The 17,796-nt window shown below is 37.6% G+C and overlaps 1 protein-coding gene across 3 annotated transcripts in view; it reads left to right on the top strand.

Annotated features, from left to right (window-relative positions):
- Positions 1-17,796, top strand: part of LOC6050956 (reversion-inducing cysteine-rich protein with Kazal motifs) — a 39,123-nt gene that overhangs the window by 17,172 nt on the left and 4,155 nt on the right. For all 3 annotated transcript variants that reach the window (XM_038252562.1, XM_038252561.1, XM_038252560.1), the window contains exon 3: positions 3,603-3,658. In XM_038252562.1, coding sequence (XP_038108490.1) covers positions 3,603-3,658 — 56 coding nt within the window. The remainder of the gene's footprint in view (positions 1-3,602; positions 3,659-17,796) is intronic.

Here is a 17,796-nt window from a genome sequence, read left to right as displayed (position 1 = left end):
ATCCCTGATGTTCCCGAGGTGCACTGTCTGTACCGCTGTCAGTACCTGGGCGAGGGAGTCTACGACACCCAGTACCGATTCAACTTCAGTCGGCTTTACATCCGCCACTACGATACACCTTCGCCCGAATTCCTGGGCGAGGAGATCTACAGCTGCGCCCAGAGTACGCTGGAAGCCAACTCCGATGAATGCACGGGAGTGTTCCGTGCCAGGGAGTGCTTCCCGGTGTCGGATCGCCCTAGCCGTACCGTGACGATCCTGACGACGGCCGCCGGAGTTGCGCTTGATCAGAAGAGATGCGAGCCTCCGATCTACCGCGAGCCGTACCTTCCGGAAATTCCCTTCATTCAAATAGATCCGGCAGGTCCTTTGGTAGAAAATGTACCGTACAAATAAATCAACCTTGATGCACTCAACTGGGTCGAATAAAAAACCAAATAAAACATCAACCGCTTGTTTGATATTCACTATTTATGCGATCATCGCACGCGCGCAACTTCGTTTGAAATTGTGATGCACCCGACCATTCCGCCTGTGCCGTGCGTTCCTGTACGTGTCAAAATAAATTTAAACCACGTCGCGCGACTGTTTTTAGACTTCCTAGAATGTTGTTAGCTGCAAAAGTTCACACATTCGCGGAGCTCTAAAATGGAACAAAACATACCAATGTATGCGCGCAAAAGAGACGAGGTTGCGCGGAGAAGACGCACGATGACGCCAGCAGCGACGCCACTTGGGCCTCAGGCGATAGGCGTATCAAGTGGTGTGGACAGTTTGGACGGGTAGGGATGCCTGATGATCGTTTGAAATATAAAATTGCTAATATAGGATATTTTAACCATTAGTTGACCCCCTAGTAGAGCCGAAGCACATTTTTCACAAATTTTAAAAAATTTAAGCACTTTTTCATAACCCTTTGTACAAAACAATGAAATCTGAAGTCTTTTGAACAATTTTGACTATTTGTTTCGTCAGTTATTTGTTTTTGAGCAGAAAAATAGCCATTTGAAAAAAAAGTGTTTTTTGCCTGTTGTGGACCCCCTTTTCCTATAGTGGACCCGGGTCCATAATCCGATTGTGGACCCGGGTCCACTATAGGCAAATTGTTATTTTTATACCAAATTTATCCGATATTTGATGTTTTGATGCATGAGGTAGGTCTAATGATGGATATAATGAATAAAAGATGGATTTTGCTCACTTTTCATCACAAGCAAATATGTTTTGTTAACAAAATTGGCTTTAAACAACAACAAAACCTAACAGACATTTAAACACATTTATTTCCGAAAAGATCAGAGAAAACGTTTCGAAAACCACTGTAAACAAAACAATAATTAAAAAAAAGTAATTTTGATTTATTTTTTTCCATATTAATTACATAAATGGTTGACCGAAACTAAACAATAAATTTGTTTACAGTTGCTGATAAAACCACGCATGTTAATTTAAAAAAAAATGTTTTGCTATTGATTTATTATTATAAAATATCATTTCAAACTGCAATTATGATGCTTCAGTTAAGGTACAATTAACTATAGTTTTGATTAATTATAAATTCTTACGGCATTAGCATTTTTGGTACTTTCAACATGAAATCTGCAATATTTATACTCATAATTGAAAAAAAATGCGTTTAGGTTGATAACAGCAAGCATTTATTGTATGTTTTAGAGAAACTTTTGCATAAATACACAGTTTTCTTCATTTTTGAAGGTTAAATTAACAAGGGTCCACTTTTGGAAAAGTTTGAATTTTCGTTGTCCTATATTGGACCCCCCTAATTTTTGGTCAAAAATGAGCAGTTCTTCGCTTTATTTTAGTAAAGTTTCTTAAACTTACATTATTTTGACTTGCTGAAGTTAAATAATCAGTCAAAAAATGATCGGGATAGTTAATTCAATCATAAAAAATAAATGCAGTTTTGTTGTGAAAATGCGAGTGGCCATGGCTGATTTCAGATGTCAAACTCAAAACACTTATTTTGGTGAAAAGGACAATTCAATGTCAATCAACACGATTTGTAGACAACAACACGCTTGAAATTGTGATTTTATTGAATTTTTCATCAAAAACCCTTCAGAGGGTCCACTATAGGAAAGGGTTCCACTAATGGGTAACGTACCCTATCAAAAATCTAATTTAGGAAAATTGTCTTACTTGATTGTTCTTTTATCTTCCCATTTGACAAAAATGAGAAAATTTTCTTAAATAAATAAAACCTTTTCTAATAGGATCTGCATAATTATTTTGATTTAAAAAAATGGTTTGAGGTTTCCAAAAAAGTGTCCACGTGGTTTGTGTTCCTTTTGAAAAAGTTACTTTCTGCGTTTCTCTTTATTCGACACAACCAACTTTTCAAAACTTTTTTCGTAAAATCGCGATAACTCGTTAGGAGTTACAAGAAAACCCCTTATGTTTATGTATCAAAATTTCTGTAATTGTCTGCTCAACAGTTAGAATTACCCATGTTTTCATTTTCAAACCAATAATAAACACTAAACCAGACTTCCATGTCTACAAAAAAAATTACAGTAACAGCCACATCGTAGAGTAGAACATTGACAAACATCTAATGAATGAACTGTGACAGACAGGTCTTGACTTTTTTATTTTCTCTCTCTCTCTCTGCAAACATTAGCAGTTTGCACATTGGGTGACTATATTATATTTATTAAGTTTTTTTATGAATAGATTTTCAAAATTGCTTTGTTTTAAATACGAGTTGCAAATTAAGTTGTTTTTTATTTTACTGGACATCCCTAAACAATATTTTCAAACTTGTACTCTATTGTCACTTAGTGCGGAGAGCAATGATGGCGAATCTCTTTTAGAGTAATTTTAAAGAAAGAACACTAATGAAGCTAGACAGTCTGCTTAGCTGTGTGGTCTACCACATCATGTGATTTTGCATCATGTACAATTACAGCTAATGACAATTAAATGTGAAAGCACTTGTGAGTTATTTGCACATACAACATATTTTATTTTGTTTTACCTTTTATGTTGTTGGTACACAGCTAAAAAAGTAGTAATCCAGCTGCGTGTAAAAGGCCTGGGTGTAAAATAAATATTGCATTATTTTATGCAATTTTATGTGATTTTACACTCCGAAATATGTAGCCCATCAGTATGGGAAACCTACTTGACCGAAATGTCAAGCTCATATATGCGTTTATCCATGCAACTTTACATCGGTCTGATGACCGAGTGGGCAAAGGCGCCATTCCTTACTGTTGGTGCTGGGTTTGAATCCCGTCGGTTGCAACTTTTTTTTGTGTGTTGCAAAAACTGTACATGCAGTGTGTAATATTAAGTGTTTATTTTGACGAAAGTGATGTGCATGCTTTTGCATGCGATTTTACCATCGGATTTTTTGCTGTGTATCAACATGTCGACTTTCTAAAGACTACAAATTGGATCCAATAAATATTCGACTCTCTTATCACTGCATTCAATCTCTTTCTTGTTCAAACTGCATCCAATGCATCGATCACACCCACTTGTCCAATGTTCTGCGTTCGGTCTTGTTTGCTTGTCGCTGCGTGAGTTATGGAACTTTTTTTTAAATTCTTGTTTTTTTGTCATTTGCTCTTTTGCAGATATCTTCACATGCTGCTCAGATGTTGATGGTTCATGCAAAGTGGCCTGCGAAAGCGTAAGTATACGATGATTTTCACGTTTATGTTGTTATGGTTCTCACTCGCTGGCTCAGCACCGTTGTCGTATATCGATCGTCACACTGTCACATTTTATGGACTCGCAAGTGGCGGGAATACGGCCACTTTTTGCTTTTGCTTTAAGAATAAACATGGTCGTAAAGCAGAAATCTGCTGTGCGAATTAGATCGATGTGATGATGGGGAAATTTGATTCACCATGTAGAAATAATTACATCAAATTAAAATTAGAAAGTTTGATTAAATTTAAATTGAAACATTTTTTAAGCTCATCTTCTTATGACTAATGTCTATTGCTTCATCAACCCCCATCCCCGGGTATAATTCCACTAAACAGAGCACCTCAAGTTATTTATACTAATTTGCTGTTAAATAGCCAGTCCAACAAGATTTTGTCTCTGAGATGAGTATATGTGTTCCTAGTAGAATTTTGCCTGCTGTATCCGAATCCGGGTCCAGAATTGCTCCAAATGGTCCCAATTTCGAGATACACCCGTTTGAAATGTTAGTTTAGGCCAAAATTAGCTCCTTTGTTGACTATTTTACAAAAGAACTATTGAATAAACAACTAAACCAATACATGTATCTTAAAGTTCACGTTTTCTTCTTTCTGAAACACCCCTGGTTTTTAAAATTTGATTGTTTCTACGCATATTTATAGCCATTTTTAAATTATATTTTCAGTTGGTTCTCATTCAAGTTTTTCCAACTTGCATGCAAGTCAAATTCTAATTTTAAATTGGCTATAAATATGCGTAGAAACAATCAAATTTTAAAAACCAGGGATGTTTCAGAAAGGGGAAAACGTGAACTTTAAGATACATGTGTTGGTTTAGTTGTTTATTCAATAGTTCTTTTGTAAAATAGTCGACAAAGTAGTTAATTTTGGCCTAAACTAACATTTCAAACGGGTGTATCTAAAAATTGGGACCATTTGGAGCAATTCTGGACCCGGATTCGGATTCAGCAGGCAAAAATCTACTAGGAACACATATTCTCGTCTCAGAGACAAGAAACATTTGATTTTTTGTTGAACTGTGTAGTTTACCCACGAAACGTTTCGTGTCCCAACTCGGCGAGGAGTTTCGTGTGATAAATGTGGCGTTAAATCGGTGCCTAATTCGTGACATCCGCCACATGTCGTCCGCGCTGATGCTACAGTAGCATAGTTGTTGCTGATATCGAAAATATGCCTAGAGTGCCTAGCCGTGGTTAAATTAATTGCGGAAAATTAATTCGATCATGATGACTTAACTCGATACTGTTTTTTGCGGCCCAGGGCGGATGCACACGCGACACCACCAGCCATGAGGAGCTGCGTGGCAAAAGCGGAAAGGTCGCTGATCTGGGTTGGAAGCGTTTGCCACCCGATGAAATGTCATAATATGCCATTAATTGGAGCGAGTTTTGGGGTGGTCCCATAGTTTTTAAGGAATAAGAAAAAGAATAGCACATTTCATATGGTCAGATTTCAATGAATTTATACTCAACTTATAGCAAATCAATGAATGCACTTAAACTTTGAAATTAAATCAATGTTATGTTTTAGCTTACTATTTTTTTTTTTAAATTGACGTTTAATCTATCAAATATAGTACTGTCCAAAAGTATATGGCATTGTATGATGGCAGGAACGATTTGGCTCAAATTTGGGTTGCACCTATGAAGTTAATCCGTTCAGTAAATTTTAAAATATTGCCAAGTGACCGTCTTATTTTGCTTTTATATTTTTTTTAAATTTTGTTTCCTTCAATCAGAAATATAATTTAAATAAGTTTTTTTTTTCATTTCGGCACACCACTCAAAATCATCATTCTCTGATAGAACTCCAAATTTATTGGACATCAACATTGAAATTAACAAAATTTGATAATCGTATTTTTTCGATTTTTTTTATTTTTTATTTGAAATAGAAAATTTAAGAGCGAGCCCTGTCTTTGAACATTTTTTCGGATTTATTATTGTGATTAAATTTTGAAAAAGAATTGCCTATAGACTTGGTTTGCTTATTAATAGCTCATGAGATATTGAATTTATAAGATTGAAGTTGCAGAATTCATCTACCTCGTGTACATTAGTTTTAAAGTTCACAGTGTTAAGAATCATTCATACAAACCCCAGGTTTTTCATTTCACTGTTATTTCTGTATCACAAAAACTCGTTGTATAAAGTTACCAATAAGATAAAATTTTCCTTTGATTTCCTAAAATGTAAATTTTCAATTTCAATTCAATTCAATTCGGTTTTATTTGTGAATAATCAAATTACAATTTGTACATATTATGAACCTAACAGAGTTTTTGTGTTCATTTCAGCTGTGTGTTACGTCTTAATTCGGTTTAGAGCAATTATTACTGTTAATTAAATGCACAAACAAGAGTAAGAAAAAGTTTTCAAAAAACTTACACAATTGCTAATGATAGGGGATAGGAATAGAAAAAGCTTACAACTAGATCACAGCAAAATTTTATCAATTATAGATGTGCTTGATCATCAGCTCCCCAAGGGCCAGGAATTGCTCCGCTTTGTTACGGCAGGTCCGGAACCGCGTCATCATCTCCCCCGCGAGAGCAAAGAATTCCGGCAGGGTAAAGAGATCTTCCCCGGTGAATTCTTGCTGGGCCGCATTGCCGCTACCGGCAGCGACCACGCAGGCGAACGATCGACCCCATCCAGGAGGGAACGCTGGGTTGTCCGCTGGAACCGTACGATGACCAGCAGCCGGCACGGTTACGCTCGTACTTCGCTGAGGAGGGTGGGACGCTGCTGCTTTCTTTTTCCTCTTTTCCTGCTCCTCGAGGTAGGTTTTCCGTGCGCTGCATCCACGGTAGTTGCTGGTATGGTTACCTCCACAGTTGGAGCACTTGATGCGCGCCTTGGTTTGCGTTGCCTTGTCCCCCAAGTCCGCCTTGCACGGCAGTGCGCACGCCTCCGAGAGGTGTGTTTCACCGCACTTCACGCAGCGGGGCGGGAGGTTGCAGTTCCGCGAGCCGTGGCCAAATTTCTGGCAACGGTGGCATTGCGCTGCGTCCGTCGGGTTCTTTGAGTAAAACCGCCAGTTTACCCAAAAACCGTCCAACGCCTTATTTTTCCGCAGGTCTTGAATTTTGACGGTGCCGCGGTCGAAGTACAACAGGTACAGTGTGTGTGTACCTGTGACCGTTGTCTTCCGCGAGAGGACTTTTATGTCACGCGGCGTAATTGCAGCACCCGAGAGGTCCTTCTTTAGGTCGGAGATCGGGCGATCTTGGTACCCCTGCAAGACGACCTTCACGGCAGTCTTCTGCACGGGGTCGAATGTGTAGAACTTGAAGTTTTTATTCTTCAATTTCTCCACAACCAGGTCGAAGTTCTTGCTGTCAAATGTGTAGACTTGCACTGACGACTTACCGATTTTCAGACAATATCCGAGGCCTTCCAGCAACTCGTCAATATCGTCCGTCAACGTGTCCAAAACATAGATTGGAGGTGGTCTACGTTCCTTTGGAGAATTGTTCGTTTTTGACGTCGACACTTTCTTCCGTGCACGTCCATCGTATTCGTCGTCGTCGGTAGTACTGCTACCGTCGGTGTTGTTGTTGTTTTCTTCGTCGTCGCTCAGCATCTGGAACTCGTTCCTGATGGGAATGTTGGCGGATGTTGACGTGTTGGTCGTGGCACCGGAAGTACCGGAACGGGTTCGCACTGGTGATCTTGGAACATATCCGGGATGTAGCAACTTTTGTCGATGCCTTCTGCGCTCACGCTCCCCTGCGCGATGGCGGTCGACACGGCGTTGGCTTGTTTACCTTTTGCACACGGCCGGTAGACGAACTTCGCGGGTTTTCGAGGCCGCACTCGAACTGCCACGGCCACGGCCGGCCTTTGGCATGCTGCAGGAGCAAACTCGCGGGTAATCACGGTAGACTACGGCGGAAAATTTCGAAAAAACTATAGAGCACTGAGCACTTGACTGCTGCTTGCTCTCGTGCGTACACGGAGGTCAAAATGTAAATTTTGTAACTTGATTCATAGTTGTAAGATTTTTTTTCGAATTAATTAGAACGATGCAAATATTTTTCAAAGTTTATGTCAGCCCCCTTCAAAATTTGTCTGAAAAGTCAGGGGCAAATAAAATATGGGTAATTCTCCGCCAACTCACACAGCAGTTGCCCCGACCCCTCTTCGATTTGCCTGAAACTTTGTCCTAAGGGGTAACTTTTGTCCCTGATCACGAATCCGAGGTCCGTTTTTTGATATCTCGTGACGGAGGGGCGGTACGACCCCTTCCATTTTTGAACATGCGAAAAAAGAGGTGTTTTTCAATAATTTGCAGCCTGAAACGGTGATGAGATAGAAATTTGGTGTCAAAGGGACTTTTATGTAAAATTAGACGCCCGATTTGATGGCGTACTCAGCATTCCGAAAAAACGTATTTTCATCGAAAAAAACACTAAAAAAGTTTTCAAAATTCTCCCATTTTCCGTTACTCGACTGTAAAAATTTTTGGAACATGTCATTTTATGGGAAATTTAATGTACTTTTCGAATCTTGGTCGTCATCGATCATGGCCGTTCATGGTCACTCGTGACAGACACGGACGACGAAACAAAGAGAAACGCAAAAAGTAACTTTTTCAAAACTTTTTTTTCGTAAAATCGCGATAACTCGTGATGTTTATAAGCAAACCCCTTATGTCTATATATTAAAATTTTTGTAATTGTCTGCTCTACAACTTTGTAGAACATTGTTACACTCTAAAAAATAACCCTGCAAAGTTAGAAAAAACAAGAAATTTTAAAACGAAAAATTTTGTTCTAAATGTTAAAATGACCCTTCTGGGTCAATGTAGATTCAAAAAGTACATTAAATTTCCCATAAAATGACATGTTCCAACATTTTTTACAGTCGAGTAACGGAAAATGGGAGAATTTTGAAAACTTTTTTAGTGTTTTTTTTCGATGAAAAATACGTTTTTTCGGAATTTTGAGTACGCCATCAAATCGGGCGTCTAATTTTACATAAAAGTCCCTTTGACACAAAATTTCTATCTCATCACCGTTTCAGGCTGCAAATTATTGAAAAACACCTCTTTTTTCGCATGTTCAAAAATGGAAGGGGTCGTACCGCCCCTCCGTCACGAGATATCAAAAAACGGACCTCGGATTCGTGATCAGGGACAAAAGTTACCCCTTAGGACAAAGTTTCACGCAAATCGAAGAGGGGTCGGGGCAACTTTTCCCGATTTCGTGTGAGTTGGTAGAGAATTACCAATATATTTCCAAAAAACTTCAAAATTTCCATGAAAATAGAAGTCTAATCAACTGAAAACAATCTAAAATGCATTTTTCTGCATTGATAGTCATATTTAGCATGTTTGGGCTCGTTTAAAAATGTTTTGAATTTTTATAAAATTCCAATGACAGCACAGCAAAGAATACTCAGATATTTTGGAAACTAATAATGGCAAAACAACTGGACAGAAGTATAATGCATTTTAAAACACTTTTTTCATCAAAATGTTGAAACCATGGAGCGTAATTTGAATTTTTATACTTTTTAATTTTTTTGCCACCCCTCGACTTTGGTCAGAGTCGAGGGACATAAACTTCAAAAAATATTTGCAACGGTCTAATTTATAACAGGGAATTTTTCAATAAGAAGAGTTGATAACACTAAAACAGCCATTCATTGATGATTATTACCTGTAAGAATTATATTTTGTACAAAAAAAACTAACTTAATCCACCTATGTGGTTGATGCCTTCATCACTTTTTACCAACAATGGGTAATATGAGTGGTTTAGACACATATTTCAGCTATTTTTTTTTAGGTCCAGAAAAATAAGTACACAGATATAACTTAAGTGGTCAGAACACGAGACAGGGTTGTCAGATCATCAATTTTGTGGACTCGTTGGAAAGGTCTTTCGATTACCTAACCAACGATGGGTTGGATGATGGATCCGGACATCGTTTACATGCATATAAATGAGATCCGGCTTCAAAAAAGTACATAAATATCACCAGATCTTCAATGTTGTGGACTCGTTGGAAAGGTCTCTCGATTACCTAACCAACGATGGGTCGGATGATGGATCCGGACATCGTTTACATGCATTTTAGTTTGATCCGGTTTCAAAAAAGTAAATAAATATCACTTAAGTGGTCATAACTCGAGACAGGGTTTCCAGATCTTCAATAATGTGGACTCATTAGACAGGTCTCTCGATTACCTAACCAACGATGGGTCGGATGATGGATCCGGACATCGTTTACATGTATTTAGGTGAGATCCGGCTTCAAAAAAGTACATAAATATCACTTAAGTGGTCATAACTCGAGATAGGGTTGCCAGATCTTCAATGTTGTGGACTCGTTGGAAAGGTCTTTCGATTACCTAACCAACGATATGTCGGATGATGGATCCGGACATCGTTTACATGCATTTAGGTGAGATCCGGCTTCAAAAAAGTACATAAATATCACTTAAGTGGTCATAACTCGAGACAGGGTTGCCAGATCTTCAATGATGTGGACTCGTTGGAAAGGTCTCTCGATTACCTAACCAATGATTGGTTGAATGATGGATCCGGACATCGTTTACATGCATTTAGGTGAGATCCGGCTTGAAAAAAGTACATAAATATCACTTAAGTGTTCATAACTCGAGACAGGGTTGCCAGATCTTCAATGATGTGGACTCGTTAGAAAGGTCTCTCGATAACCTAACCAACGATGGGTCGGATGATGGATCCGGACATCGTTTACATGCATTTAAGAGAGATCCGGCTTCAAAAAAGTACATAAATATCTCTTAAGTGGTCATAACTCGAGACAGGGTTGCCAGATCTTCAATTTTTAAGAATCATTGGAAAGGTCTCTCGATTACCTAACCAACGATGGGTTGGATGATGGATCTGGACATAGTTTAAATGCATTTAAGTGAGATCCGGCATCAAAAATCCAGCACCCGATTCGCAACTTTGACACTTTTTTGTACGTAACTTTTGAACTACTTATCGGATCTTCAAACAATTCAATAGTGCAGTATGGGGCACCAAACCGGACCGAATGCAACTTGTTTGACTCAAATCGGATCAGCCAGTGCCGAGAAAACTTGGCAAGAATTTTGAGCACCAAGGGGAATACGCACACACATACACACACACACACAGACATTTGTTCAGTTTTCGATTCTGAGTCGATAGGTATACATGAATATAGGTCTACAAGCTGTTTTTCAAAAGTTACTTTTTCGAGCAGGATTATAGCCTTACCTCAGTGAGGAAGGCAAAAGGATAAAAATTTATCGCTGATATTTGTAAATTTTCCGGAAGTTCTCGAAATTCAAGCGAAAGTATAAATATTCTCACCTTTTTGTTTGAAAATGCAGTTAATTATTTTTGCTAATTTAAAGATTTTCAAAATTAATACAATTAAATGTACAGTTTTTATTGAATAAACTAGCTTTTCTAAAAATATCTCAAGGTCAACATTATATATTTTCAAATTTAATAGGAAAAAAACTCCCAAATCAAATTGGATAAAATATGAATTGGTAACAGGAAATATCAGAAGTAGGAATATACAGATTATTAGTTTTAGGATTGTAGGAAAAATTAGTTCAATTCGTTTAAAAGTTTTTGAGAAATTTGCTGAAAACAATTAAACGTAATTCATCTTCTCATAAATGCATCCGTAGAAAAAAATCATTCAAAAAATAATTCTAAATATAAATTTCAAAAACTGAGTTGCGATCTCATAAAAAAACGCGTTTCAAGTAAAAAACTTAAATTAGATTTTTTAAATGTTGTTATTGTTAGTTATGATTTTTATTAATTTTTTTATTCAACATTATTATTTTTACTTCAATTTTATGATTTTATTCAATTTTATCTAAATCTAGAACATATTCACTCAAACTGGTCACAGTGCCATTTTTTTATGATCTGAGATCATTTTCCAACATATTTTACGATAAGAACTATTAATGTGTAACTTTTTTTTACAAGCTATTAATTGACCCTGATGCAAAATTTTAATAAGAACCATGATCATAAGAATTTCCAAAACATTTCAATTTACCTGGGATTTCCCAGAATTTTCTAAGAAATTCATGACATAATTTCTGGGATTCTTGCTACTCAATTGGACGCTCTAGTTTTAAAGCGATAGCTTATTTTATGTTAAAGTTTTCGATAATATTTATTTTTGGCAATGAAAAAATCTTCAGGACGGAGATTCACGATAATTCCTTCTTGTATTTTTTTGAGATAAAGGTTGTCTACACAAATATTATTAAAAAAATTAATATCGTTTCATATACATTTCACAACAATTCTCCAAAACATTCTGTTCTATACACTCTAGCCAAACGTGTTAAAAATATGCACTATCTTTCAGAGATGAAACGATAATTTATAACCAAAAGAGCGTGAAGGATTTTCCAAAACTCCTCAAGCTGGTGTCTGCTTGAATGAGTGACACAAGCTCAACAGAGTTGGATAAAAGAAAGTGCATCATCCCACCAACAACAAAGTATCAAAACATCGCTACCACACGATCAGAAGATGGGAATAAATCAAAAACACGAAATAGAGAAAAGAGAGGAAAACCAAAAAATGCGTCATCCGCGTTTGAACGTTTCTAGGGAACTCACGATGGATTGTTCAATGTTCCGTTCTAATCGCTCATTCTTTGAAAGGAAGCAACAACAGTGTCAAAGCATGGTCTTGTTTAGTATTCAAATGCTGGTTCAAAGACGGAAGAGGTCGATGATTGAGTCGTCAGTCTTGGCTTGAAGCTTGCGAAGCAAAACGGAAGGCACAAGTCGTTAATTATTATCGGTTTCTGATGGTTCCAGAGTCATTAATCTTACTCAATTTGGAAGAGTTTGAATGTCACGAAGGCTTGTCTCTGTGTACTGATGGTTTATTAATGGATGATATGAAAATTGATTTTATCATTGTGTCAAAAAATCACGTGTGACAATCGTCTGTCTATCTGGAACGTTTGCCTTTCTCACTTTTTTCATTGTTGCAACATTGTCTTTCAAAAAACTTTGTCCAGCAATACCTTAAAAATGTGACATTCAGCATAGAAACTTTATTCTAACTTTGATTGAATATGAAGCAATAAACCAAACATTTTGCGTATACATCAGGTTAAGTGCTACTGAGTATCATCAGTCACATCAAACTATTTGTGCAATTGTTTCACAACCATACATATCTACGTAAAGTAAATCGATTTTCTAGAAAGTGTTGTTCTGTTGCTTCAGCAGTTTCAATCCACAACTGGCACTGACCACATCGCACTAAAATGAAGCTCCTCATAGGTCTGATTTTTTCAATACTAAGTGTGGTCTCAGGCCAATCAAGTTCAAGTTCCAGTGGTCAAAACTCCCATAAATCAATATCGGTAAAGTTTGTCTCTTTGCGGGAAACCTTGAACCGCAGTCATCTCTGTTGGGCCATCAAAATTGCACCAACTGCCTTCGTAACCACGGTGGATTGCCTCAAAGGTTACAACAAAACTCAACTTTTGATGACTTTTGGAGATATCCAACCGGAAGCAGCTGAGCAAAAGCGTTTGAAGAACAAACTCCACGTTTTGGTGAAGAATTGCCGTCATCAGATAGAAAATGTGGCCCTGCTCGTCGAGAACAAACAATCAGTTCTATTTAAAACCGTTCAAAACTATTTAGCATCGTACAGTTTGCTTGGCCCAGCGGGAAAGTGCAGCGAATGCAGTATTTTGAAAATTCAACGTCGCTTCAACTGTCCGGTGAAAAACGTGGCCGTTGTTTTCAACAATTGCACGAAACATGTGGAATCCGTAAGCATGTCGTTGATTTTCAAAATAATTCATCGTTTTGAAAAAAAGTTTAATTTCAGAACAAAACGGTACAAAAATCACCCATCATGACTAAACATCAGTTCGACAAATTAAAAGAGCAGCTGAAACAGGGGTTACAGAGGCATTTTGAGGAGTCGAGGTATCAACGGCAGATCAAACAACAACTTTTTAGGAACTGAACAATGAAATATTTTATTCTATGTGGATATATTGTCTCTTATTCAATCTTACGTAAATTTCAATAAATGTTTCCAAACTTATTATGGTTTATCTACAATAATTTTGCTTAAAAAATGCAAGTGGCGTAGAAATTTGAATCCTTGGAAATGAATCTGATGATCTATAAAGGAAAGTAAGAAAATATGGCGTTCTTAACATGATTTGGGCCAAAATCAACGTGCGACAAGTTAGCACGACATCGACAACTTATATCTCATATCTGAGATCCAGTTTCAAAAAAGTGTATCAATAACTCTAAAGTGCTCATAACTTTTGATAGCGTTGTCAGATCTTCGATGTCTTAGGCTTATTGGAAAGGTACCTTTCTAAAAATATATAACAAGACGGGTTTTCTTATAAAACCACCCTGACGTAGCCTTCCTTTTTACGCATTTTTTTACAATCTTTCGATCTTTAGGCAAAATCGTTTTTTAGCATAACTTTTGAAGTACTTTTATAAACTTCTATTTCTAACTTTTAACTATTTCGGTTCACGCACTTACAGACATACACACGCATAGACATTTGTTCAGAATTTGATTCTGAGTCGATAGGTATACGTGGTATACCTTCCATCGGATGGGGAAGCAAAACGTCGGTCCCGGCCTTGGTTGTTGTTAGGCCGTTAAGTCATTCCAGGTGTGGGAGTCATCTCTCTGCTATCAGCAATTCCCCACGAAAACAGCATGATTCGAAAAAAAGTTCTCCAATTTTCTGGGGTTTCTTTGGCCAAAATAATTAGACCTGTATTGACGTAGACTTACGTCTTTGTCGAAGGTACTGGGGTGTCATTCCAAAAAACCCGGGCCGAAGGCCCTGGATTACTGCGTCATCCGTCAAACGCTTATATCTTCCTTCCCTCTAATCGAATCGACACGATTTATGTGCCATTCGATTCGAAAATTATTCAGCAATTTGCTATAAAACTTTCATTGTTGGCAAAATAGTTTAACTATTGAAACAATTGAATGTTTTAAAATGTTTTCAAAATGCAGAGATTTTGCAAGCAAAATGAGCGCTTCCCACTCACGGACGGGAATGTCAAGTACCTATTTTGAGGGGAAAATCATCCGAGCAACGCGACCGAGTGTCGGTCGCGAAAAAGGAGGGGAAGTAGCGGGCCGAAATCATACACAAGAACGCGCGCCAGAGCCCATTCCATCATTCACGTCTCAGACGTCGGACCGGCAGCAGCAGCAGCAGGAAAGCTCAGCTCAGAGCAGCAGCAGCAGGAGAGAGACCAGAGCAGCAGCAGCAGGAGAGAGGGACCAGAACTGGAAAAGAAGTGCGCATCGCCTTCTCGTCGTCACCGTCAGCAGGGTTACCAGGTCTGAAGAGTAAAAAATCTGGCAAAAAATCTGGGAAAAATCTGGGAAAAATCTGGCAAGCCACTTGTCTCAAAGTAATAGGTATTTTTTTGTTCAAAAACTGTGTATTTTTACTTTTTATACATTATAGCTTCACAAAATAAACAAAATACGTCAATAAAACAATGTGAGGAAGAAATAGAATATTATTTTTTTCTAATTGGCGCTCAAAAAATCTGGCAATGCCAGATTTATCTGGCAACCTGGCACCCCTGACCGTCAGCCAGTTGCCTCTCGATGGCCGGACCGTTAGGATCTTTCGTGGTTGCTGTGGTTCGGAGGTGCTTCAATCCCCATCCCTCGTCCCACGAGGCATCAACAAGATGAGGCGCGCGCCTGCTGCCTTCCGCCGAAAAGCCTCTCGTGGGTCAAGCCTTGGTTGTTAAACAATCGGGACATCCAACTAGCTCGTCGCATTCGCGGCGAGCGCTTCTGAAAGATTTACGTCTCATCAAATTCTAGTGTTGAAAGAGTTGCCCTCGTCCCACCCGGGACGAGGCAGCGAGCTAATTTGAATTTAAATTTCAGGAACAAATTTTGGTCTTCGGGGCGACAGATTGCACAGCTTTCTGAGGCTGCTCGCCCCCAACCCCTATGCCCCCTCTCCCCCCATTCGGCTCGCTAAAATTCCTTCGTCTCTTTCTTTCCTCTCTTTGCCGTTCGAATGGGTGTTCCTTCCAATATATATAGCTAATTCTTCAAATTAATATATGGAAAACCCACATGTCCACATATCTAAATTTTACGTAAGTCTACGCCATTCCGGTTATGTCTGTGACATAACTACTTTGACTTTTTTTTTGTTTGGCCATTAGGGTGACCTACGCCGTGTTAGGGTGGTCCGAAAAATGGCCATTTTCGTCGATGTTCGCCAAAACCACTTTTTTCAAAAAATCATATCTCCTCAATTTTAGCTGTTTAAAAAGAATGGGTATTAGTTTGGCTATTCTAGCTAAATAAAGCTTAACATTTGAAAAGGTCGTATGAAAACTTAAAATGCTGTTTTGAAGGCCTCGGGACCAAAGAGCCTATGTCTGACAATATTGTTACCTGATTCCTCGGAAAATGTTACATATCATATCAAAAAATGGTGAAGTTATGATTTCAATTTTCTGAGATACGATTTTTGAAAAATAAAAACAGGGATTTTCGACGCGCCACGCGCAAAAATGGGAAAATGACGAAAAGTCTACTTTTTTCACTAAAACTGCGATAACAAATGTAGGTCACCCTAATGACCAAACAAAAAAATGCGGGTCTAATTATTTTGGCCAAAGAAATCCCAAAAAAAATTTGAGCCCGATTGGAGAACTTTTTTTTTGAATCATGCTGTTTTCGTGGGGAATTGCTGTATAAAGACAAACAACACTCCAAACCAAGACTGCTCCAGTGGAATCGCTGGTTAGACTCGCAATCCAAAGGTCGTCAGTTCGAACCATGGAGTGGAAGGTTCCTAGGATTAAAAAAAGGTTTGGGTGCTCTTCCCAATAAATCTTCAAAAACTCTAACTTCTGAAAATTTAAAAAAAACTATTTTGATAAAAAATAAAAAAAAAGTCTTAAAATCACTGCTATTTCCCGTTACTAAACTATAAAAAATCGTGAGACATGTCATTTCATGGAAATTTAAATTAACTTTTCGAATCTGGTTGTACCCAAAAAAGTGTTTTTTCATAAGGCCGTTGCAAATATTTTTCAAAGTTTATGTCGCCGCCCCTCCCCCCCCACAAATTGGTCTGAAAAATCAGGGGGCAAAAAAAAAATTCCAAATAACTTAAAAAATTTCATGAAAATAGAAGTCTAATCAACAGAATTCAATTTAAAATGCATTTTTCTGCATTGATAATCATATTTAGCATGTTTGGGCTTGTTTAAAAATGTTTTGAATTTTTATGAAATTCCAATGTACAGCCCCGCAAAAATTTTGTTTTTCGCCAAAAAAATTTCGTCAATACTTCGATATTTTGGAAACTAATGATGGCAAAACAACTGGACAGGTGTATAATGCATTTTAAAACACTTTTTTCATTAAAATGTTGAAACCATGGCTCGTAATTTCAATTTTTATACTTTTTTATTTTTTTGCCTCCCTTTGACTTTGGTCAGAGTCGAGGGACATAAACTTCAAAAAATATTTGCAACGGCCTAAATGAAAAATATAAAAGTAAATTGACAAAAAAACATAACACCATAATATTTTTTTTTATTCTTGTAATTTTGCAGGGTAACTTTTTTGCAAATTGAATATCAGACAAAAATAAAACATATTTGTGCAAACATGAAGGTTTTGGGTTTATTTTTTATTATTTATCAAAATTTTACGTTTCAAATGTACCTAATTACTTTGACAATTTTTGACCAGTCTTTCGAAGTTTTAATCCCTAAAACTTAATTGTGTGCTTTAAAAAACAAAATTCGAGAGGTTCAGCATAAGACATGACCCTATGGAAATTTGGAAGGTCCTCGTACATTGCCTGTTTGTGTGATTTAAAATATGAAAAAAAAAATCTCGATTTTGGACTGTTAAATAACGAAAAATGGCAGCTTTTTCAAAATATTCTTTCACTGTGTTTAATTTAAATCGGGTACCCGATTGTATAGCGTGAAACGTGGATATTTAAAATAAAACGTTACTTAATCCACCTTAAGGTGGTTGGTGCCTTCCTCACATTCATGTTGTATTTACAAATTC

This window comes from Culex quinquefasciatus, chromosome 2 (genome assembly GCF_015732765.1).
Source record: "Culex quinquefasciatus strain JHB chromosome 2, VPISU_Cqui_1.0_pri_paternal, whole genome shotgun sequence".
NCBI lineage: Eukaryota > Metazoa > Arthropoda > Insecta > Diptera > Culicidae > Culex > Culex quinquefasciatus.
The sequence above is the reverse complement of the archived record's forward strand: the minus strand, read 5'-3'. Positions and strand labels throughout refer to the sequence as shown.